This window comes from Crassostrea angulata, chromosome 5 (genome assembly GCF_025612915.1).
Source record: "Crassostrea angulata isolate pt1a10 chromosome 5, ASM2561291v2, whole genome shotgun sequence".
NCBI lineage: Eukaryota > Metazoa > Mollusca > Bivalvia > Ostreida > Ostreidae > Magallana > Magallana angulata.
In genome coordinates, this window is record NC_069115.1 from 45,893,666 (window position 1) to 45,918,744 (window position 25,079).

Genomic DNA, 25,079 nt, shown 5'->3' on the forward strand with positions numbered 1-25,079 from the left:
TTCATTTCACGATTAATATGACCAGTTTTTCATTATATCATATTCAATTATGAATTTAATAAATTTAAAAGTTTATAACAAATCAAAATATTTTTTAAATCTTTAAATTTTAATATCCTTTTATTTATAATTTAGTGTTTTTGATGAATGTGTTTTAGTACTTCTTTTCGTTAATTAGCAAACTCTTTTCTAAAAAGTCTAGAGAGAACCCGAAAGTAACAAAACGAAAGTAAAACCCCCAACGAAAAAGCAAAATGTTTTCCAATTTGTTGACGCCGGTATTCAATTCAATGAAGACCATTGGGTCTCAGCGTGCGACACGAGTGATAGCACGATCAATGTCAAGCATTCAATCACAAGCAGTAATGTACAAGGGTTATGGTGATCCGAACAAAATGCTCTATTTAGAAAACAGTCAAGTGCCTACAGCACTCAAAGAGACGGAGGTGTTGGTAAAAATGAAAATGGCTCCGATCAATCCATCTGACATCAACATGATCGAGGGAACATATCACATGCTCCCACAATTACCGGCTGTTTGTGGAAATGAAGGCGTCGGAGAAGTATTAGAAGTCGGGAGCAAAGTTTCCAGTCTTGTTCCTGGTGATTGGGTGATTCCAGCAGGAACAGGGTTTGGTACTTGGAGGACTGTGGCTGTGTCTGACCAAGAAATGTTACGAAAGGTTCCAAATGATGTCCCAGCTATCAGTGCCGCTACGATAATGGTCAACCCTTGCACGGCTTACCGAATGCTAAAGGACTTTGTGTGTTTACATGAAGGGGACTGTGTGATTCAAAATGGTGCAAACAGTGCTGTGGGCCAAGCAGTGATTCAGCTAGCAAGAGAATGGGGGTTTAAAACAATAAATGTAGTGAGAAACAGACCAGATATTGATCAGCTGACAGGTTATCTGAAAAGTTTAGGAGCAACTCACGTAGTGACAGAGGAATTCTCAAGATCTCACCAAATGAAGGATTTGATCAAATCAATGTCAAGTCCCCCCAAGCTGGCATTCAACACAGTTGGTGGAGACAGTGCAACTAACATTCTCAAACATTTAGACAGTAAAGGAGCGATGGTGACCTATGGTGGAATGTCGAAGAAGCCAGTAATGGTGTCAACAGGTGCTCTTATTTTTAAACGGGTTAGGCTTATTGGTTATTGGAATGCCAAATGGGTGCAAGAAAATGAGGAAAACCCTGAACTGGTGCGAATGTTTGATGACCTTTTTGACTTGGTCAGAGAATGCAAACTGTTACCTCCAGCGTCAGAGACCTTCTCTTTAAAAAACTTCAAGCTTGCTGTCAAGTCCTCTTTGGAAGGTTACAAAGGAAGCAAGAAAATATTTGTCATGGATGACACATTGTAAGAATCAAATTAAGTACGAGACAAATAGGCAAAGTATTGGCAAAAGTTGTACCTCCACTTATTTTCTCAGAGAATTTTATATATATATGTAAACCAAATATAGTATTACATATAGTTTTACAATCAGTATATGTATCATGTAGAGATTTGATTGTTTGATCGATTGAAATTTTTTTATCTTAATTTATGTTTGAACATTAAAGTGATTGTGTGAACACTACTGGAAGAGACACAAGAGCTTTTTGTTTTTGTTTTCATCTCATACAGTTATTAGATAATTTATTGTCTCTTTCGTTTCTCCCTCAAGGCCATGTTTAAAAATACATGGTACTGTGTGCAATGCAAAATCAAATAATGAAAGTTCTCTTGATAGAATAAAATATCTTTTATTGACAATAAACAGGTAAAGTGACCATATCACAACTCTTGACACAAAATAAAACAAGGTGACATAGCATTTAGGATGAATATATAACTTCAAGTCAGAGATTCATAACACAACAAAGCGAAGAAAACAGAAGTTTTTATCATGACAACAGGTGTATGATAACATGTAAATTATGTTTGGACGGCTTATCTTTTGTATATTTCGTGGAAAATATAATCATATATATATCGCTCGCGCCTTTCTTAAATCTTTCACACTCACCGATATGATGTTCAGTTGTTATAAAACTATTATACATACATAATGAACATATCTCTACCACTACACTTGAATAATAATGAACTGGTATATGCATACCATAGTCGACGTGAAAAAAAGAGAAAATCTACTCCTCTAGACTTAAAAATGAAATTTTAATGTCTGTCATTCTGGAATATATCAGCTAAAAATAAAATGACCTAAAATTATATATATCCTATCGCTCTAATAGTCATGCTCCAACTGAAAGGTAAAATGTGTATCAATATATCAACATGACACATGTTCTGTATATGTTAACACGAATATTTTCTGACAACGAGTGATTTGCTACTCTCATTTATACATGTATAAAAATGACCTATATTGTACAATCTAAATGCACGTCTTTATCACAGTTTCAAACGTTTTAGCACTCAGTATGTACATTTTTAGCAAACAATTGAGTGCTGTAACATGACGTACCATATAATACCTAATATCTATATGTGTCTATGTCAACAAAATATGCAGCTAGGTGTCTCTCTCTATTAATTTCTGTAAATCTGTTGACTGCATAATCAACTAACACACTTTTTTAACCTATACATAATATTTGGCAATACACAATACACAGGATTTTTTGTCCTCGAGATATAAACATAAGACGACAAGAGTTTGAAGATTTAAGTATTTTCATCTGCAAATAAATTACATGTACCACTTAAATGCAAAACAATTAATGGATTTCACATGGAAAGTAAACACATGCCTAGGACAGGACCAAATACACAACATATGGACAAACTTTACATCAACCAAATGAATTCTGGTTCACTAAAGAGTACATAGATTTCCCTGTGCAATTTGTTAGAATACATTAGATGCGCCATGCAATAGCACATTATAGCCCACAGTTCTTGTGAAAATATAACCATGTGTACTTCTTCTTTTCAATACTGTGTTGTATGAACATGTACCCATACATGTATATACATGTATCAGATGCATACAAAAAAATTGACTGTATTAAGTAAAAATAAGGGTTTAGCTATAATAGCTCCATTCACAATTCTAAACAATAACCAAGATTTAATGAAACAATAGTAGTGGTAACTGTATTAACATGCAATTAAGAATTCATAGATTCAATTCTACAAAAATATTCTTAAAAAAATAAATGAAAATCACTCTTGTTTAACTCATCAGAAGTGGAAAATCCCAACAATTCAACTGAATTCACACTGAAGGTGACTGGTTTATAATAATAAATAAAATCAAATTTTGTGACCAAAAATTACCACCAAAAAAAATGTTGCTTTCATTCCTTAATTCGTGACAATGAACCACAAACAAAAATATCACTGAGACAAAGATATTGCAGAGGTCTGGTCCAGCAGGCCACTCCATTTTCCCCATAATGCAATATTCCTCCCATCAGGCACTGTCCATTAAGTTCAAAAGGTCATCCTCAGCCTCATTCTGATCTCCTTGAATTGAAAGCTCTCCAGCTATTCTACTCAATTCATCATTCTTGTTTTTCTACAATAGAAAATTCATACCTTTTAAAAATAGTTCATATGTCAATCTCATGCCAAGAGCAATGAAGTATCCCAAAGATCTCAATTTAGATAATAATGCATGTATTTGAGACAAAAAATATACAAAGTAAAGTACATATAACACACTCTCAAATAATAAGTTTTTATACTCGTGTCACAACTGCATGAATTGACCAAAAAATATCTTCTGATTATAAACACATAGAGAAATTGGCATGCTTAATTTGCATTGTAAATATATAGATCTGAATCAAACATGCATAATATAGACTTGACCTTTGTGAAGCTGAGAACATGCACTGTGATTTGATTTAACTATAGCACTCATTAAATATAAAATCATGAAAAAAGAAACAGTCTTCACTGTGTGTGTTATCCGATGTGGAAGAAACACCAATAAAAGCACTTACATTTCCACCTTCACCCTAGCAGATTAACAAAATTAATATCACATAACAGTTAATCAAACTAATTCTAGGGTTCATCTATATCCTCAGACAGCAATTCACTTTTATAAACTTATTTGAATGTATTAAGCAAACCTTCGTTATTTATTGAAAGAATTAATGTAAAATTTTCTTATTAATTACTTTCTAAAGTTCATGTTTATTAAAACTGGCATAAAATTACGAGATACAACTTTTTTTTCGCAGGGGTGTGAAACAAGCTAATGTTTCTTATATGCATTTGTAGTTTACCTCAGCATAATGTGATTGCAGCCAGTGACCATAAAACCCTACCTTGAGATCAATGTTGACAACTTTTGATTGGGCATGTTCCACAGGTTGAATGGTCGCCACAGATGCTTGTCTGAAAAAAAAAATTGCACAAGTTTTAAAATTAAATGAAAATATACATGAATTAAGCCAATACAAGTTGCCATAGTTGTTATAAATAATTCTATTATACTTTCATGTTAAATACTGAAATCTGATTGGTTTATACACAGTTGATAATCCGTTCTAATACCCTCAGCGTTAGCAACACACTTGGCAACGGGTAACACAACGAATTGTTACATGTGCATAAATTATGCGCATACGGGTCGCTGTAGAATTCAGGTCATTTCTGTGTAAAAGCACTAATAATTTCTCTAAAATTAAGACATTCAGTATAATAAAATAAATACTGCCTGTTTGGGAGGATAACGGTTGAAATTGACACCCCTTTGAAAACCATTGTCAACCTCCGCTTCGTGTCGGTTGACAATGGTTTTTTCGGGGTGTCAATTTCAACTGTTACCCTCCCAAACAGGAACTATTTATATAATATGTAAGAGGCAGAAACTCATACCTTTTTTTAATTTTGATGCTAAATAGCTAAATAATTCTTGAATAAAGCAAGGGATAACAAGAGAGATTCTATACTTTTCTCCCGTGAACACAGACTCGGTTACCACTGACAGGGTTATTTCCCTTTATCAGACTTAGTACACATGTACTTACTCTTCCTCTTCGTCGGTTTTAAACAGGTTAAGACGGATTTCTGATTTAGGTGCGGAGCTTCCGATGAGTTGACAGAGAAGATCTAACTGAGCTTTGGCCATAGGGTCTGGAGTGGCGGAATCCTGAAATCAGCCATTATATGTAAGTTACAAATGTTGAACCTCTTAAAAGTATCAATATCAATACTATTTTATCCCTATACAATGCCCCATGCCCTTATAAACACTCCCAGAGCTAAATTCTATTGGGCTAGTGAGAATAAAGGCTCTCAATACCAAAAGACTTTCATACTTATTTTTTGTCAATTATTAAAAACAAAGTAAGACATAAATATAAGCATGAATCAATTAAATGTAAGAAACTACATAAATATTAATTTCCACAAATCTATTTGATATTTTTGAAATATCAAAAGTGATTATTCAGAAGTGGAGACTGTTTTAAATTAACCACCCTAATACATGTATTACTTTATAAAAATCTAATCAAGACACTAAAATATGGATAGGAATATGGTATAATATTCCCTGTAAATTAGTTGTCATTGTAAAATATATCATATTATATCGATAGGAAAGTTTGCTCATGATAGTTTATGTCTAAGCATAACTAATCAAAGTATGAAACACAGAGAGTAAGCAAAAAACTCACAATATCTGATACAGTTGGAGCTGATTTCGAAATACGATGGGATCCACTGGTTTCTACTGGCCTTGACACAGAGTACCTGTCAACAGGTCAAGGTCAAAAATATAAAGTCTACTTGTATCAAAACTGCAGGAATCACTTGTTTGTTATTTTACTTGCAAAATAGAGTTATAATAGCATTCAGTATTCCTGAATATTCAAACACTTTTAGTGGCCATTTTTATCAAAATACAAGTATTACCAGTACATACATGTATAGCTAAAATACAAAAGAAATGAATATTAAGCACATAAACATGCTCAAATGACCTTCACCTAAATTAGATGAATTAAGATGTCATATAATTATATCAAAAGAGAGCATTAGATTTGTTTTTGTAAAATACGTACAAAACACCACTCCTTATCAAGGTAGTTTATTTTTTAATAACTATAAATTCAACAAAAAATTCATCACTACTTGGAAATTCAGTCACATTGAAGTCACACAGAAACAACTAGAGCAATATTTCTCTAATTAATCAAGAGATAGAGCCATTCTACATTTGATTAACTGCATTGATTAAGCACTATAGCCTTGGCAAACTACAGAACACACATAGTAAACACTCACTGCTGGCCATAGGCGTGCATGTACCTAGAAAATCAGTTCATCTACAATAACAGCCTTAATTAACAAACGAGTCATATGTACAATATCCTAACAAATTACTGAACAAAAAGCCCGTGGACCATTTCTCTCACCTATGTAAAAATAAATACACACCTGAATAGAATTGATAAACTCAAAAGTTAAAGAAGAGAAGATCTGTTACATACGTACTTGTATTTGTAAAAAAAAAAAATTCACGTCAAACCAATCAAACTGACTGTGATTATAATAACTAAATTTGTAATGCAACATGTGGCCTTTTTTACCTTTATATAGGTACAGAACACTGAATGTTTTAGTACGTATATGTAACTACCTTTAATTAACAATTATTCCAATAACATCCAAAGTTTCTAAAAAATCAAATGAAAAGGACAATCTGCTGATTTTTTAGTTTTGGCATTGCATCTGTACAAATGTTTTATCTTTGCTGGTAGGAGGAGGGTCTGGTATAGAGTATCATTATGCTATAATGTACATTGATCAGTGCTAGTGTGACACTTACATATTGGTTCCTAGGGTTGTGATTCGGTTCCCCACAATGTCCAGAGACCCGTCCCCCTGGGGAGGCTGGTAGCTACCCCCAGGGTTGAAGGAGGAGGTTTTGACCTCAGCACCACTGGCATTGAACAGCCTGAAAAAGGAGAGTCCAGAATGAATCTAGGATATTCATTATGTCACTCTGAGAATAAATCTAGGACTTTTTATACTCTCACTCTGAGATCTCCTACCCATACAGAGCACAATAGTTGCAAATTTCAACCATTCTGATACATTAACAACACATGGATATTCTAATTCATTTCAAATCGTATTTGCTTGGTCTTTACCAACATGATAGCTGTAATATTTATATCTAGGCTATTAATACAAAAACAGTAAGATTGAGATTTTATTTCTATACATGCATTGCTGTGTGAATACATGTACCTGTGCAATATAATCGTATGTGTTACCAATCATGTTTATTTTAGCTTGTGAATCTCAATATATTTCAAAATCATGAGATGACATTGACCTAAAGCCATTGCTATCAATTTGTCACTTTGATTTCAAAATCCATGCAAACAAATCCAAGGATCAGCCAGACCTTCTTCATAAAATCATTAGATAAAGGACTAAGGACTAGAATGTAATCAGCTGTTAGCTTGGTGATAATGCAATTGAATTGAATGATAATGTGCAAGCAAATTTCAGGTGACATAATCCAAAGAACATGTGCAAATTGTCTCAATGAGAGTCTGGCACTCACTGTCGGATAATGAATGACATTTTTTGGACTATAGGTTGATTGATATTCTATCATTAGAAAATATATATCATGATAATTGTTTTTTTTTCTATACATTGGATTTTATGGACAAGTGGAGTATATCTTTATTTCTCTGAGGCGCGCTATCCTCGTCTTATCATCAAGATCACCTTGTCTAATGCTTAAAATAAATTTGAATCAAAGTTCTTTGTTTAATCTCAAATTACTAGTAAAAGAGATTCTGCTCATTGACGAGAAAATAGTTACAACCCTGATAGATTAAAACACCAAGGAACTGCATATGACAGCTCCTTAACACAACGAGAGTATGGATCAATAACTAGCATTGCTTACAGCAGCACATGAAATATTACAACCGAGATAAATTAATCAATCTGTCGGCTTTTTGAGCCCTTAAAGCCAATTAATGGTTTGTTTAATGCAGCATAACACATCAACAGATATCAAGACAATTTTCCCCGAGATCCCGGAGGCTCTTCAGGAGTCAAGGGGGGTGATTTTGTCTGCCAGAGGACTATCGACAGTAAAGTGTCGTTGCATCACAGGCTACAGTTATTGATTAACGAAGTAGCTAGACAGCTCCAGGAATCTTCACTAACAGTTTCATCTCAGACAATGAACATTAATATTGGATGAAACAATTACCAGGTAATATACCGGTAGTACTAACTGGTATTCCCCATTCAGACAATGTTGTCTACAGTACAATAATACTTTTCATAAATTATGAATTGAATTGAATATAATACTCCAATTATTCAGATTTCAAAACATTTCTGCTGAAGTGCAAATTGGGATTTTTTCACATAATTAAGTTACCAAAATATTGGCCATGAAGGACCCCACCCCTGGAAAACAAAATAATCCCTTGCTGAAAATTTTTGGATCAACTGCACATATCAATTTATTCTATTATCATTGGATTCTGTACTGCGCGCCCTTCCTCTTTTCTTTAAATCTTGTTAGTGTAGCTGCCTCACTTACTTAATGGTTCCCGGAACTTCTGCTCCATAAGGCACAGCACCTCCTGTGGGAAGAACAAAGCGACCATTGCTGTTCTGTACCTTGTCCTTCAGAAAGATGGAAACCTGCAGAACAAATTCAAACCGCATCTCATTAAGTTTCCACTTTAAAAAAATTTTATAGTTGAGTACTGTACATGTATCTAAATTGAAACCATGCAACTAACATGTACTTAATTTTTATATAAGGTTTATTACATGTACTACAGAATGTGCATGATTTAATTTGCATCAACTTCAAGAATGCTTTCACTAATGCTTACAAAGGTCTTAATTTGCAGCATATGAAACTTTGTTAAATCTTCAAATTAATGAAGATTTGTCAGTAGCAACTGAGTAAGGTTCGCAGATGGAGTAAATAGCCCTGAAATATTGAATTTCAAAGGACATATTTTCCAATAAATTTAGTGTTCTAATTCTTGAAATTTGCTCTAGCAGTAGACTAATTTGTCAGCAATTATACTTAGAATACAGGTACATGTACCAAGAATTGCAATTTTCAAATCAATGTACCAGGAAATCCAATTTCATTTCATTGACCAATTCATTATTCAAAATTAAAATATGCCAATTCACATAATTTCTAAAAAACAAAATGGTACATGTAACAGTCAAATCAAATCTTATCAAATTCATTGATTTTACAAAAAATAGGTTAAAAAAATTATGAAGTGTTTTAAAATATGGGTAATATGTATTGATTCAAATTTCAAACAATGCTAAACAGTCTCCTAAATAAATTTGAATTCCAACAATTTTTAAAGTAAAATTCTGAAAATCAGAAAAGCATGCAAAAGTTTCTTAATACATAAGTAAGATGAAATTATAGCAAAATCTTTAATCCCAAACAGTAGTTTGACAATTTTTTTTGGTCTCCATTTTTTACCTCAGTATCATAAAGTACTAGTATATCGAGGCAACTGGCAATCTGTAGATTGATTGAATATTGTGGATGGCATTATAAGGACATAAACACAATTATAGGCATAGTTCAACTGTTCTCTCATTATCAAATAAGCCACTTCTCAGCTTCCAATCCAATCAACTAATGAAAATTTCAACATAATGGATCCTTAATGTATGGAAACCACAAAGTAATTCCCATTACAAAATTATTTTTCATGAAATCTAAGAATGGGAAATGAGCTAGTGCTTTAATATTTCACAGAACGCTTTTCAATTTTCTTTCAATAACATTTGTGTTTTTCATGAGGATAACCAATTCAGGTTGCCATTAAATGATCATAACTTACTCTAATATGCATATCCTGGAAAAAATTAAGCAGTGTCTGTCGTATAAGCTGAAATTCTCCATTGGAAAGGGATCCAAATGTCTGAAAATAGATGAGAAAAGTTGTATTGGATATAATTACTGAGTCTCTTTATTCATGAGTAGCCCTAAAAATCCTTAAAGGTCTTCTAATGTACAGACCTGTGTAAGGAGCCTGTACACATTCTAGTTCTCTGTAACTAACTCCACAAGTTCTCTAGAGATACACACAGTGATCCTATACAATTACCTGTATAAGAAGTCTTTACACATTCAAGTTCTCTGTAATCACACACTGATCCTTTACAATTTCTTTTATAAGAAACATGTACACATTCTTTTTCTCTGTAACTATCTCTACAAGTTCTCTAGATATACACACACTTATCCTTCAAAATGTGTAAGAAGCCTGTACACATTCTAGATCTCTACAACACATCTCTATAGTTCTCTATGTGTATATAAAGACACACTGTTCCTGCATATTTACCTGTATAAGCAGTCTGTACACTTTCTTTTTCTCTACAACACATCTCTATAATTCTCTATGTGTATATAAAGACACCCTTATCCTGTACATTTACCTGTATAAGCAGCCTGTACACATGCTAGATCTCTACAACACATCTCTATAGTTCTCTATGTGTATATAAAGACACTGATCCTGTACATTTACCTGTATAAGCAGTCTGTACACTTTCTTTTTCTCTACACAGATCTCTAGAATTCTCTATGTGTATATAAAGACACCCATATCCTGTACATTTACCTGTATAAGCAGTCTGTACACATGCTAGATCTCTACAACACATCTCTATAGTTCTCTGTGTATATAAAGACACCCATATCCTGTACACTTACATGTATAAGCAGCCTGTACACATGCTAGATCTCTACAACACATCTCTGTAGTTCTCTACGTGTATATAAAGACACCCATATCCTGTACATTTACCTGTATAAGCAGTCTGTACACTTTCTTTTTCTCTACACAGATCTCTAGAATTCTCTATGTGTATATAAAGACACCCATATCCTGTACATTTACCTGTATAAGCAGTCTGTACACATGCTAGATCTCTACAACACATCTCTATAGTTCTCTGTGTATATAAAGACACCCATATCCTGTACACTTACATGTATAAGCAGTCTGTACACATGCTAGATCTCTACAACACATCTCTGTAGTTCTCTATGTGTATATGTAGACACACTGATCCTGTACATTTACCTGTATAAGCAGCCTGTACACATGCTAGATCTCTACAACACATCTCTGTAGTTCTCTAAGTGTATATAAAGACACCCATATCCTGTACATTTACCTGTATAAGCAGCCTGTACACATGGTCCACCTGTTGTTTGATGTTTGGCTGGCCCTCCACAAAGGCACGGATGGCATCCATGTGATTCAGGGTGATCAGAATGATTTCTTTTGGTCGCAGACACAGTGACACTTGGTATTTGAAGGCCATTGTCATCAGATCATATAACTGTAAGTTAATGAAGGAAAACTCAGTAAGAATACAGCATATTTCAAATTTATAATTACTTATGTGTTTTTGTATTATACACAGAAAACATAACATCCCTGGAAGTGAATGTAAGATAGCAATATCTTTTATTCGCATCATTCTAAAACTTTATTGAGAATGAATGAATTTTGACAAGCTTCATGGTGGTAAATACTGAATTCTATTTTTATTTTACAGAAAGAAGAAAGAAAGATTTATTGAAATACACATTCAAACAAACAATTTGAGCTTAAAAAGAACTAAAGAAAGTTGAGGTTTGAATATGGAATAGCCATGGAAAATTTCCTAGAGATAAATTGGAACGTAACGATTTCCACTTCCAGTGGGTCATGTGCATTGACAAAAAAATAAAACCATTAGATAAAACATCTAGCAAATAAGAGATAAAGAAGACAGGGTTGTCTCTAAAACCCAGGGGATGGGGGGGATAAATTACTCTGCCTATAATGACAGAATAACCCACCTATTATTGAATTTCAAACACAATCTAGCTATAAGCTAGACCCCCAGACCCCCTTCTAATTTTTTTTTATTTCTTCCTTCTACTTCAGTTTTTTTAGAAAACCCTGGAAGTGTCTCTTTTTCTAATTTTTTAAAAATATCAAACAGTTCTTGTCCTTCTCTGGGGTTCTAGATAAAGTATGTTAATAATAATGGATCATTTCTGACAATTTGGTTGTTATTCAAATCAATTTTTCCTCCTGTCAATATTTTAAATCTCTGCAACACTCCCCAGCACTAACAGGGATATATATATTCATTGGCAGATTTCAGTGAAAAATCAATACTCAAAGTGAAAGAAAAACCTTTGTTAATTGAAAGCCTGTATGCCATTGATTTTAATCTAAATCCATGCATGAATCCTTGAATTTGATGCTCTGTTCAGATTTGCACTGCCGACTGGTAATGCAATTTTATTGCATTTGGGTTGCAAATGGTTAATAATGCAAGCTTGTGATTTGCAATTACATAATTGCCCTGATACGGTAATCCATTTCCTTTAACCTGTTACACATGTACAGACCAATTAATGAGTTTGCATTTTTTTTTAAATTCAATAAAAAATAAGAATCAGTGATCAACTTTTGCTTTACAGATAATCAACTTTTCTCCGTATTATTATATTTTTTAAATTTTACACATATCCTACATATACAGGTTACAGTATCAATATCATTTGTCAATATCAAGGAGGCTGGGTGAAAATTCAAACATTTTAGCCTAAACTTTTAGACATTTGAATTCCCATATTTCAAACAAAGTTCTTTGTCTAGAGGAGGTAAATAAAGCCTACAAATGGCTATGAGGCCATCCTTGAAAAAAATGTTTAGAATTGCCACCTGGAGGTTTCTACACCCAGGATAAAGGGAGGGGATTTTTTTCAAACTTGAAGTTTAACTGATTAAAAATAGGTGAAAAATAAAAATTTTCAAATAAAAAAAAAGTTCTTTGTTTTTTGTTAATGAAATTCTATCAGCTGCGGGTATTTCAATGAGTGGGGTGGCAATTCCAAACAAACAATTTTATTTTGGCCTGTCGATCCAGCCCTCTTTAAAGTACACTGCACTATGCTTGGAATAGAAATTAGACAGATTTACCTTGTCCATACTAGGAGCGTTGAGCCTCATTATTGAGGCATGAGCTAATCTGTCAAACACCGTCCTCATGGCTTTCTTGGAGTAAAGAGGCTGAGGTTTGAACAACTCTTCCATAAACCTCTTATGGAACATTGTGGATATGATGTCATGTAGAACTGAAAGTAGGGTGTGAAGATAATAAGATACAGTTAAAATACAACAAATCCCCCGACCCCCAATTTGCTTGTAAATCAACAAACAAATACTTATTCTTTTAGCTTATTACAACCATAACTTTTGTTTCATTGGCTTATAACGTTAGCTGTCAGCAAAAGTACTTATACTGGCCAACAGGTACTATAATCATTGGTGAATAAGTTTAGGGGGGGGGGGCTTGAAAACAGAGACAGCACTTATAAGATCATTTTTTTCTTGGCATAGGGATCTTATTTAAACCATTCCATCAGTCTATATAAACAGTATTTAATCCTAGTCCAAAAATCATTTTTACACAAAACTTGGAAGTTCAATGATATTGAATTTTATTGAACTAAGTCAGATTTTAGCATTTTTTTTCTGCATGTCACACGTGAACAACAGAAATAAAATGATTTTTAACATACTAAACATATACTGTATGCCTATTTGCCCTACTACACATTGAATATAGAACATGGGTTTTACAAACCGGGAGCTGTCAAGACAAAAAGGTAGCTATTGCATTCAGCACTCACCTTTTCTTGATTTTTCGTTAGGAATATTTTGAGCTCTAAGTCTTTGATCCAAAATATAAATCATTTCCCCACCAAGGTTAATGAAAAGAAGCGGTAGAGTTTTGTACGACATGATTTCACTTTAATCTTAATCGATCTGTCGGTTCTCGTCCAAAAGCCTCACGTTGTTACAAGGTGAAGGACATTGTCAGGCGCCCTTTGGAACCCCTCGGACAAAAATAGCGACCATGGATGTGCTTTCGCTTTCGCTTGGTTCCACTGGTCTTTTAACTGCAGTTTTTGTCTTCCTTTCGGTCATTTACTACATTTTCTCAAAGAAAACACAAGAAAATAATGCTCCACCATCTTGTAAAGGTTGGATTCCGTGGCTTGGATGCGCGTTTGATTTCGGAGTTGCTCCTCTCGGTTTCATTGATAAAAAGAGGAGGGAGGTTTGTAAACTGTGAACTTTAAGTCATATGTCAGCAAAAATTGTAAATGTGACTTTGTCTCAGATCCTTTAATAGAAGCTTAATCTACGTTTTAAATGGAGTTGTGATTGTCTTTTTTAACATGAAACTGTTATTTCTTAGTGATCATCAACATTGCGTTTCAAGGGGAATAACTCGTGTCACACTCAATTAATATAGCAAAACCCAATAATCTCTCTTTTATTATAAAATTGCTACTGAAAATTATGAATTTGTGAATAAAAACATGATAGAGTTATGCATAGATGTGTTCTCTCTAAATGATAATTCTGATCAGAGATGAAATTCTGAACACTTTTTGAACAGCACTACAATTTGGTAATGTTGTATATGACCAGGCCTAAAGTCTGTCCCAAGTTATTGCTTCCATCACTTTTAAAATAAAAATACATATACCTGTTAAAGAAATACAGTTGAAATCAATAAAAGGGAAAATATCCAAGATTTCTTCATTGATGCATTATCATTTTTCACTTTGGAATGAAAACTAATTTCTTATGAAGATATATAATAGGAAATGTTTACATCTTTTCACCATTTGAAACTCACTCAGAATACCTTACACAATTTTTTAACATTATTATCTGGGCTATTTCATGGCTGATGCAATGTAGAATCCCAGTAGACTTTCTGTTTTGGGTTAACTTGTGTATTGAAGCCTGAAGCGGTAGAGGAGGGCGTTTCAAAACAGATAATCTGGACATTTTTCATATTAGTGGAAAAACGTAGTTTGAGTACAAAGGTATTAATGATTATCGAAATATCAAGCGAAAAGTGGTGGAAGCAAAAACTCGGGACATAGTAAAGTTGTGGCCATTCTATCTACTATGTTACTGTACAACACCAATGTAAATGTAAGAACTTTAAAAGTCATAAAATATCTCATTAGTGTTACAAATGTTCATCTAAAAAAAAAAATTGGCCAAGTTTGACCATGGCCTTTAACTGAACAATATAAACATACTAAAAATACTGTAAAAGATAGGACAGAGTAGGAGTTGCTAAATAAATGTTATTTCACAGAACTATCAATCCAATTAAAATAAGATTCTTGGATTCACTCACGTAATTTGCTACTCAGTAGCAATCTATGTGAGTGGAAACAAAGATCTGATTTTAATCAGATTGCAGAAGTGTAAACATTATATTAAATCTCTTTCCATCTCAAAAGTGTGTTAATTTTGGGACAAGAGATTATGAAACTTGCAGCTTAATTGTCATTTATGAAATAAAAATCCTTTTATTGTAAAATGTATAAAGGTCTGAATAATTGATAGACATCCTGAAAATAATATAATATCAGCTTTAAAATTTAAGGTTTTACCATAACAACTTTTCGATGCATTTGAAAATAATGGATGATATGGATACATTTCTATGTTGACAGCTAGGCCCTGTATTCACTCTGCATGTTGCCGGAGAGAGACTGACTTTTCTGACGGAGGCTGAAGATTTCCACCATTTCTTTCAGTCCTCCAATGTAGATTTCCAGAGAGCTGTGCAAGATCCGGTGCAAAATATTGGTAAATCTTACAATATCATTCCTTAATACTCAAAATATGACTGTCACAATGCATTGTTTAGTACGTAACTGTTTGATATATACTGTAGAGGTACATTGTAATTTACTACATGTACAGTACATGTCTCTCTTATCATTGATACTTTGTGTATAAACTCTTGCATCTTTGCTGGCCAACGAATGCCTTCAGGTCTGGTATAATTGGGGATCAAACTCCACCTGGGTATAAGCAAAAAGGATATATTTTGTACTGATACATGTAACTCTAGTAGTTAATGTAAAAAGTAATGTGCTTTGCCATATTCAAAATGGATCCTTGCTCCACCTAGCAACCAAACTCAAGAAGAGGTCAACCATTTTTGGTGATCTAGCTACTGTATTGTCAATAAGATAAATTATATTCTAGAATAATGTAGAATTCACAAAGAGCTAAACTTTGTCAAATAATGTAAGGGTATTTTCAGGAGGTGGTTGTTTTGAAACACTTTGAAGGCCATACTAAAAACACAAACAGAAATTACCAAAGCAATAAACTATTTAGGGTCTATCTGAAAGATGTCCTGACCAATATGTTGCAGCTTCTGTAAGTGAGGAGTCATTCATGCAGTACCACACCAAGATCCATGACATGATGAAAGGGAGGCTAGCCTCGTCACGCCTGAGTGATGTCACACCTCATCTCATTCAGCAGTTCAAGGGAAAGATACAGTCGATATTTGGAGATGAAGGTTAGATTGTTGGCGAAGCAGTGACTACCATTCTTTCTCTTTTTTATGCATATGTAACTGAGCAACTAGAAAAATATAAAATGGTGTAAGATATCTGTGTTTCACTTTAAGTTTCCAAGCTGTGGCTTCAAAATGCAAAAACAAAACCCCTTTATTTAAATATCAGTGGTAGAGAAAGGTTTATTTTGACATGCTCTCTATAGGAAAATTTCATATTTATGAAGCTCACTTGTTGGAAGCCAAGTACTTAATTCAACAGCTATTATTTATGTGTAGAATATGGATTCAAATTTTGCATGCGATTGTTTCCTTTTTTCACCGGGCCACTTTAACTTTTTTGAATTGTCTCCCTTAAAATGCAACATCAATAGTGTATGGCTTACCATGATTTCACCAATTGTGTTTTCTTTAATAGCTATCTTTTTTGGCTTTTAAAATTATCAATTTTGATTTTAGGGGAAGGAGATTTACATGATTTGGTTAGAAAAACAATGTATGCTGGTGTCATTAACAACTTGTTTGGTGACAACACACTCCCAGTGGATGACCCAAAGGTAACCCCAAATCTTCCCATGGTGGTCCATAATACAACCATCAAATCATTGAAAGTTTGGATTTTGAAATTAAAAAACTGTAGTTTTCTTACTTTAGGCGAGTACTTAATTCCACAATTTTGCTGTTTTGGATCAGATAATGAGAATGGAAAATCACGAGCACTGAACTTTTAATAATTTTATTTAGTTCTAAACTGTCAGAAAAATAAGAACAAGATTTTGAAACCTGTGATACCATGGATAAGTGCTTTAATGATTTTACCTGGATATTTATTCCTAGCATTTAATTAGGAATTCATGTAGTTCATGTAATAGATGAATTATTTGAGTACAGTTGTTGATTCTGATGTCTTTTTTTGAAATCTCGAGAAGCTACTGCTGTCAAGATTTTATAGTATTTGATGAACAATTTCATTTATGTGGTTCTTTTGATGTCTAATCAAAGGAATCTGAGAAATACAGGTACAGTTTGTGTTTTATAGTATAAATCAATTATAAGCATGGTGGTTGATTTTGATGTCCTACTGGTATTTCAGGAATTTGAGAAAATCTGTCAGCACTTTATCGTATTTGATGAACAGTTTGAGTATGGAGCGAGACTCCCACCCATGTTTATCAGGTTGGTTGGTGTTCAAGTTAAGTTGATTTTTTTTAAAGTCATGATCAAATAGTAAATATCAGAAAATTAAGCTATCAAATTAGTCACAACCATACAAGTATTTGAATTGATATTTGTTTTTAACAGAGATTGGTCAACAGCAAAACAGTATCTGTTGTCAAAGTTCAGAGGAGTAGTCCCAAAGCTACAGAATGAGAAAACACAAGGAAATCAGGTAGGATACTTTTTTACAACCTAGTATACAGTAAAGACTTTGTTTATGGTACTGACCATTACTGGGTCACAGGTTTCACATCATACAATTCATGAATACAAATCGGTGTAGAAGGTTAGCTGCTGAAGAAATATGTACTTTACAAGAGTAAATGAGGGAGTTTATTGTTTTAGTTAAGTTTTTATATTTTTTTTTTATCTAACTGGGTTAATTTCATTGCATCATGATGAGCTTTTTTGTTTTTAAACAAGACTTTTATTAAGCTGCAGACTTTTACTCCTGTTCTAGTATGACCCTTATCTCTAAAAAATTTGTTAAGTAGTTTTATTGCATTGTATTTAATGCTGAATAAGAGAGAGGGAAGGTTCAAGGCCATTTTTAAAGTGCCACTTTATAAGACAGCAATCTCGTTTGGAGACTGCGTACATGTATATAGTAAATATATAAAAGTAGTACATATTTAGTACATGTATACGTATGACTCTTTTTGGTATATGACTTCTGAAATATGTCTGATAGTGTGTATTATGTTCCTACTAGCACTAGCTATTGGGTTAATCCTTTAGCTCAGTCGGTAGAGCGTTGGTTTTTTAACTGAAGGGTCCTGAGTTTGAGCCTAGTTAGGGTCATTCCTTATCTTCTATTACATTTGAGACATGTGTTATTAGTTCTGAGCTGTCATAAATTCAACACAAACCAAACCCCTGTTCAAGACTAGTATTTTTGTTGTTACTGTATTGCATTACACAAAACATGTCATCCTTTTCTGCCAGATTTTAATTTGGTGTTTTGGAAGAAAGTTTACATCATTCAGTGTTGTCATGTTCATTTAATATGAAGTTCTATACGTGTGTGAAGTCAGAACTCTCTCTCTCTCTCTCTCTCTCTCTCTCTCTCTCTCTCTCTTTTGCTTTCTAATTTTCAAATGTAGTCATTCACTTTGGTCAACAGATATGTATTCAGATTTTTTTTACTTTATTTAGACAGTTTTGCAATCTCTGGTCAGCATAACAGACAAACCTCATGCTCCAAACTATGCTTTAATGCTGTTGTGGGCTGCTTTGGCCAATGCTGTTCCTGTAAGTATGGCTGCTGTACTAGATTTTACTAGATTCTTGTAGAATAAATTGTCTCTGGTCAAAAGTTATCAAGGAGACCTGAGTTTTAAATTATGACAATTTTGAAATTGCAGATACATTTGACTTAAGACTGTAGGAATGCATGAACATATAACTGGCTCTGAGTATGAGTATATGATTTGGAATTGATATTTATTAATTGAGTTGTTTGATTTTTTTTTTGATAATTTTGAATATTTTTATTTATAAGATAACATTTTGGGCACTATCCATGATTTTGAGCAACAAGAGAGTTCTCGAAAAACTTCAGAAGCAAGTTGATGACACATTGGGAAACACTCCAGGTAATTTGATTAAATCCTCTGTCTGATGTACTTCTACTGTAGTACTTGGGTCAGATACTCAACAAGGAGAAAAATTACATTTTGAATTTGTAAACACCAAAAATATCTTGAGATTATAGATATTATAAAACATTTATTTAAATTATTTTTTTTGGAGGGGTGGGGGGTGGGGGGGGGGGGGGGGGGGGCTACATGTTCTTTTTATACAGGTAGCTCTAAGGCTAAGAGTGCTTGTATTCAGTTTCTTCATTCTGTCTTTAAAGTGGATACAGCATGATAAACATTTCAGAAGAGCAGAGTCTTGATGTAGATTCCCATTTTATTTCTCTAATTAGACTGGAATATCTTTCGTTGCACTGTCTATCAGCCAATACCCAAAGAAAAAAAATACTAAAAGACCTTACATTAGTTGTCAAGCACCAGGTTACCTAAAGTCAGTGAGCTTCTTGCATTTAAAAAATATTGATATGCAAGGCACAAAAAAATAAGTTTACACAACTTCAGAAATGACAGTTAAGATAAAGGAACCTTTCCCAGACTCTAGGAGAGAAGATTCTGGGTTCTGAATGAAGGAGATGAAGATTACAGAGATAGCAACACATCTTTCTAGTTCATCGGCTAGTTATCTATCAATGGGATTTATTTCTGAAACAAATTTTTATTTTAAAAAAAATGAGTTGCATGCAAAATTGTTTCATACAAAGAGAAAAGACTTTGTATACTTCTTACAAGCTGGCTTAAGTTTCATATAAAAAATAAAATTGTTCTTGTATCTATTTCAAGTGATGCACTCAATTTACCATAAGCAATTTAGTGACGCTTGAAAAAATTTAAAGTTATTTCCAAAATAAAATGCAAGATCTAGATTTATTTTGGTCTTAAAAAAGTCACAATTGGCAGTAAAGGAAAAATATAACTCTTCACGTAGATACATTATTAATTATTACTGATTTTATCATATATGACTCCTGTGAACCATAAACAGATCTAGATTTGATTCATGTGAAATCAGTTTATTTGAATTTGTTTCAAAGATCTCTGGATCAGTGCAACAAGATGTTTTTCAAAGAAGAAAAAAGATTTAATCAACTTTAGATAAACAAATTACTTGCTAGTAAACACGCATTAAGATTGAAATCGATAAAAAGTCAGCCACATTGAGTTGAAAATCCCCAAACCACATAAGAATTTAGTAGTATAGCTTGATTTAATTAAAACAGAACATTCGTTGATCTTGACTTTGAGTCTCTCTCTCTCTCTCTCTCTCTCTCTCTCTCTCTCTCTCTCTCATTTTATGCCCCTGAAAATGGGAGATCTGCTTCACATTGCCTTTGCTCTCTCATTCCGTCTTTGTGTCCTATGATCTGTCTAGATTTGAGACCTCTTGAATTTTTGGAGGTAGACTCTTTATTCTTGGTGACCTTGAAGGTTATAACTGTTTAATCATAAATAAATGATAGGTAAAATTTAATAGTAAATATTTTAGCTAGGTTATTGAGAAAAGTCAAATTTTTGATCATGTAAATGTTTCCATGCTTATTTAGTGTAATATACCCTTTTATTACCTAATCAAAGGGATTTTGTTGTTTTATTACAAATTAAATATTTGCGTCTATTTTGAACTGCCGGTCAATAGACTGCGATCTATTAGACCGCCGGTCAATAGATTTCGATCTATTGGACAGCCGGTCAATAGACTGCAATCTATTGGACCGGCAACGTATTTCAGAACGCGGGTATGTTAATGTTACATCCTTTCGATAGTTCTCAGGGAATGTATATTCCTTTACATAGACGCTGTTTTAGAACTTGGTGAAACCAAATTCAATGTTTTCAAAATGGAGTATCAAATAATCAACAGTTTTAGGGCTTTATATAAGGTAGAAGACTATCTAAAATCTAATGGGTTGAAGACTCCCTATTCTTTGTGTAAACTAATATTAAATTGAGATATTGTAATGCATGCAACAGGTTTTGTGCATGTAAAAGATGAAAAATAATATCTGAGTATATTGCATAATCTGCAATATGCAAATTGTAAACCCCGAAAGCTAAAAAAGGAATTAGGTAATAAAACAATTATTTAATGCTTGAACAGTCAATAGATCAGAATTGTTTTCCCTTGGTGCAGGGAACAGCTCAGCATGATCTATTGCCCTCGGCCGTTGGCCTCGTGCAATAGATCATACTGAGCTGTTCCCTGCACCTCGGGAAAAATATTCTGGTCTATTGACTGCTCAAGCATTAAATAATTGTATAATAACAAACTGCCAGGGATGGACGATTTTACTTCATTATAATAGTGATTTGTTATCCGTTAGCTTCACAATATGTTTAAATATCACTACACTATAAGTGTCAATTCATTATATGTGTGTATGCTATAAGCGTGTTTTACTGTTAACTCAATTCATGAACATTTAGTTGTTTCAAGTGGGTTCAAGCTACAATTTTTGAATGATGAAAAAAGGATATATGAAATTTTCTTAACTATTTATCTGTGTAAATCATTTTATCAGATTTAAGTAAAAAAATACTTACACCTGTTGTAATTGTAAAATGGAGAGATTTACAATAAAAATTATTTTATATTAAAATGACAACTCACAGAGGAGAAATGGGAATTCAACGAAGAGTTCTTCAAGAAAATGCCGTACCTTAAGAGTTGTGTGATGGAAGCGATTCGTTTACATTCCGTGGGAGTCATTACACGGAGAGTGATGACATCATTTACGGTCAGAGTAAGTGTTGTTTTCGTTGTTGTCGGTTATTGTTGTCATGCAGTGTTGTTGTTCCCTTGTTGACAATGTACTGTGGTTTAATTAGTACCGGTACTTGCTAACATCAATTTGCGTGGATTGAGTGAAAATGAGGTTTCAGTATCAAGGACACTTAAATTTGTTGCCAATGATTTTATCAGTACAATATATTTAGAAATTGCTCTCAATGAACATTAATTTCCATTGATAAACAACATCCCATGAAAATTGGCATTTTTACTATAAATATTGTTGAAACCACAGTAATAGCTAGAATTTTGGTTTCTGTGGTTACAATCTCAAGTGGTCACATGCAGTCAAATAGCATCTGAAATCAGTTCTGTTAATGCAAGTCAAATTAAATCTGAGATTCAATGGTTTGGGGTTTTTTTAGGAGTATGTGATACCAAAAGGTGATATGCTGATGGTGTCTCCATTTTGGAGTCATAGAAATCCAAAGTATTTCCCAGAGCCTGACACTTTTAATCCGGTGAGATTTAATCATTGCTATAAGTTACACGTATGTGTATAAGTATCGAGTACAGTACATAAAATAACTTATGGTATATTACCAATAATGGAGTTGAACATTTTTTTCTTCCATGCCATAAGTACCAAAGAGAAAATGATGTCAATTTTCATGTGATGCAAAAAGACTTGATTTTTTTACAGGATCGGTGGAATACTTCAGACCTTGAGAAAAACTTGTACTTGGAGGGCTTCATCGCATTTGGAGGCGGACGTTACCAATGTCCGGGAAGGTACGGCCATCTTTTATGTCCTGTATCATCATCAATTTTAATACATTTTCTTACCCCAATTTTGGTATCAAGCAGCAATATTTTTTAAATTGATATGCACATACAAGGTCTACACTTATATATTGTATACAATTTTTTTTTATTCACATGATTTTTGTTTCTTTAGTAAGAATACAATTTTTTGGTGCATTTTTTGATGATTGAAAAATTAAATATAATATAATGTGAAGAAAAAAAGTAATTCTTGGATTTTTCATTTTTGAGAAATAAGTTATGAATTCTTTAATACACAAACAGTGTTGTTTTATAAACCTGTAGGTGGTATGCCCTAATGGAGCTCCAGATGTTCATCGCCCTGCTCCTCTTCAAGTACAAAGTCAATGCCTTGTCCGACCATGTGCCTTCACCGGTGAGTATCAATTAAAAGAAAATTCAGATTCCAGTTTCTGAAATTGTACTGGATTTATCTTCACAGTTCTGACACATGAAGTACCCCAATGTTTCAGTTTATGTGTAAAATTGTTTGCAATATCACATTTTCATGAAAAATCATCATTAGGCTTGCACTGTTTTGATACATGAAGTTCACAAAACTTTGCTTCCTAAAACTATTCATGTTTGCCGAAACTGAACATCTTCAATGATTAATGTTGTTTTTCTTCTGTTTTAGAGTTTAAAACATGTAGTTGGGACACAACAACCTTCAAAGCCATTCCTAATCTCTTACAAAACAAAGGCTAGCTAATTCAGTAAATAATATCGTAAATCTATTTCTGAACAATAATCAATGCATATACTGTAGATTCCTTATTATACGGAGTACTTAATTCCGTGATTCAACGATTTTCCATCAAATCAAGAGAACATTAAATCACGAAAACCGAAATTTTATCATATTTCATGTAGTTTACATGTGTCCGAAAAATTAAAAGCAAGATTTTAGAGTTTGCGAGACGGGCTTCTCGCGATTTTACGCGGATATTAATTCCTTGCATTTAATTAGGAATTTACAGTAATGTTTTAGTAATACCTTTTTCATATTATTTAATTGTCTCATAATTTTGTAGATTTTTACAAATTTCATATAACACAATCATGATTCAGTATAATAAATGTTCATGCAAACAGACAGACGATTATTACAGTGTATATATAATCTCAGGGATTCCATATTGATCAATCGCTGCTTAATTTTTGTTTTCATATATAATAATAATAATAAAAACATCTATTGCCAAGTTTGTTAAGTACATTTGATACTCAATAAATATAATCAGAGATTTTTTTTGAAGAGCATCATATTGCTCAGCAGCCGAATTCTCTTAGATAATCAAAACTATAGCCATCAAATCTCTTATATGTTTTTTTTCTGTATGTTGATTTGTGACCAAGCTTTGAAGCTTGAACAGGTGGTGTTTGAAAAATACATATCTGTTAGAAGCCCACAAAGGGAATTCAAATCATTGACCTATTTATTTTGTGTGAACTGATTGGAAAGTTGAAGCAATTGATTCTTTGATGTGTGTATTAAAATATAATGATATATAAAAGGGTATATGATTTACAGGCAGTATTAGTAATACAGGGAGACCTGCTTGAACTTACACCTGTGTTACCTGTATTACTGTCCATTCCGACGGATTTCTGGTTTAAACTGGTTTCACTGTTGTTCTCATATCTGTTGTTATAAGACACATGTAGAAGATTAATGTGTGTTATATTGATCAAAGCCCCTAATAATGACATTGATCTTTTTTTTTTTTGATGGTTGTAGATGTTGTATTTTAGGGAAAAAAGTTGTCATTGCAAGTATGTGACATGCGCATCACCAAAAAGAGGTGTATTATAGAGCATTAGATATTACGTACAATAATTATTACTAATATAACTAAAATTGACATGCAAGACTGTGATATGAACAAAAAACTGTATTGTTGTATTTTTCAATGAAAATTAGATTGTGATTGTGTTTGTTGTCTTTTTATGGTTAATAAATTACTCGTTGATGAATATAAAATGTATGAAAAGCGAACAATTGACAAAACATTAATTTTCATATTGTTGGAAAGTAACTTCGTATTTGTTTCATGTGAGAATAAAGATATTAAAAGTGTTAGACATGTTTAAAAATATTAACACAAATTTTTTTAGAAAGAAAATATCTCCTTGGTTTAAAACAAATTACCGTACTACTTGAAAGTTTTTAGAAATAGATCAGCATTTCATAGTGTATCTCCTTGTTGGTATTACATGCATTTGATAATATTTACATAGAAATGGTAGACTAAGATATGAACAGGTGTTTATAAACCAC

General features: G+C 33.1%; 3 protein-coding genes across 6 annotated transcripts; 2 read left to right on the plus strand and 1 right to left on the minus strand.

The window, feature by feature from the left end:
* Positions 1 to 209: 209 nt before the first annotated feature.
* On the plus strand, positions 210 to 3,295 carry LOC128183880 (enoyl-[acyl-carrier-protein] reductase, mitochondrial-like). The gene has a single exon (XM_052853093.1). The coding sequence runs from the start codon at positions 255 to 257 to the stop codon at positions 1,368 to 1,370; it is 1,116 nt and encodes a 371-aa protein (XP_052709053.1). The 5' UTR covers positions 210 to 254; the 3' UTR covers positions 1,371 to 3,295.
* LOC128183879 (protein OSCP1-like) lies at positions 1,740 to 13,908 on the minus strand. Of its 4 annotated transcripts, XM_052853088.1 has the most exons (12): positions 13,716 to 13,908; positions 13,003 to 13,157; positions 11,195 to 11,362; positions 9,850 to 9,930; positions 8,559 to 8,662; positions 6,807 to 6,935; positions 6,263 to 6,286; positions 5,653 to 5,728; positions 5,002 to 5,123; positions 4,297 to 4,366; positions 3,967 to 3,981; positions 1,740 to 3,536 (listed from the first exon to the last, which is right to left on the minus strand). In XM_052853088.1, the coding sequence occupies exons 1-12, from the start codon at positions 13,825 to 13,827 to the stop codon at positions 3,432 to 3,434; spliced, it is 1,161 nt and encodes a 386-aa protein (XP_052709048.1). In that variant the 5' UTR covers positions 13,828 to 13,908; the 3' UTR covers positions 1,740 to 3,431. The 4 variants fall into 4 exon arrangements, with proteins under 4 accessions (XP_052709048.1, XP_052709051.1, XP_052709050.1 ...); XM_052853091.1 differs by lacking the exon at positions 6,263 to 6,286 and having other exon boundaries at positions 13,716 to 13,907; XM_052853090.1 differs by lacking the exon at positions 3,967 to 3,981 and having other exon boundaries at positions 13,716 to 13,907.
* Positions 13,846 to 24,729, plus strand: LOC128183878 (24-hydroxycholesterol 7-alpha-hydroxylase-like). The gene is made up of 13 exons (XM_052853087.1): positions 13,846 to 14,146; positions 15,573 to 15,708; positions 16,286 to 16,435; positions 16,892 to 16,989; positions 17,526 to 17,608; positions 17,735 to 17,822; positions 18,806 to 18,901; positions 19,152 to 19,245; positions 21,856 to 21,986; positions 22,399 to 22,494; positions 22,677 to 22,765; positions 23,084 to 23,174; positions 23,436 to 24,729. The coding sequence occupies exons 1-13, from the start codon at positions 13,943 to 13,945 to the stop codon at positions 23,508 to 23,510; spliced, it is 1,431 nt and encodes a 476-aa protein (XP_052709047.1). The 5' UTR covers positions 13,846 to 13,942; the 3' UTR covers positions 23,511 to 24,729.
* Positions 24,730 to 25,079: the final 350 nt, after the last annotated feature.

Bases quoted from the DNA above. Each gene is read 5' to 3' on its own strand.
- LOC128183878 (XM_052853087.1), top strand. From the start codon at position 13,943: ATGGATGTGCTTTCGCTTTCGCTTGGTTCCACTGGTCTTTTAACTGCA. The intron at 16,990-17,525 runs GTAACCCCAAAT...CTGGTATTTCAG, and splicing joins TCCCAGTGGATGACCCAAAG to GAATTTGAGAAAATCTGTCA. The intron at 17,823-18,805 runs GTAGGATACTTT...TACTTTATTTAG, and splicing joins AGAAAACACAAGGAAATCAG to ACAGTTTTGCAATCTCTGGT.
- LOC128183880 (XM_052853093.1), top strand. From the start codon at position 255: ATGTTTTCCAATTTGTTGACGCCGGTATTCAATTCAATGAAGACCATT.
- LOC128183879 (XM_052853088.1), bottom strand. From the start codon at position 13,827: ATGTCGTACAAAACTCTACCGCTTCTTTTCATTAACCTTGGTGGGGAA. The intron at 13,158-13,715 runs GTGAGTGCTGAA...CCCTACTTTCAG, and splicing joins TAACGAAAAATCAAGAAAAG to TTCTACATGACATCATATCC. The intron at 6,936-8,558 runs GTAAGTGAGGCA...CTCCTTTTTCAG, and splicing joins GAAGTTCCGGGAACCATTAA to GCTGTTCAATGCCAGTGGTG.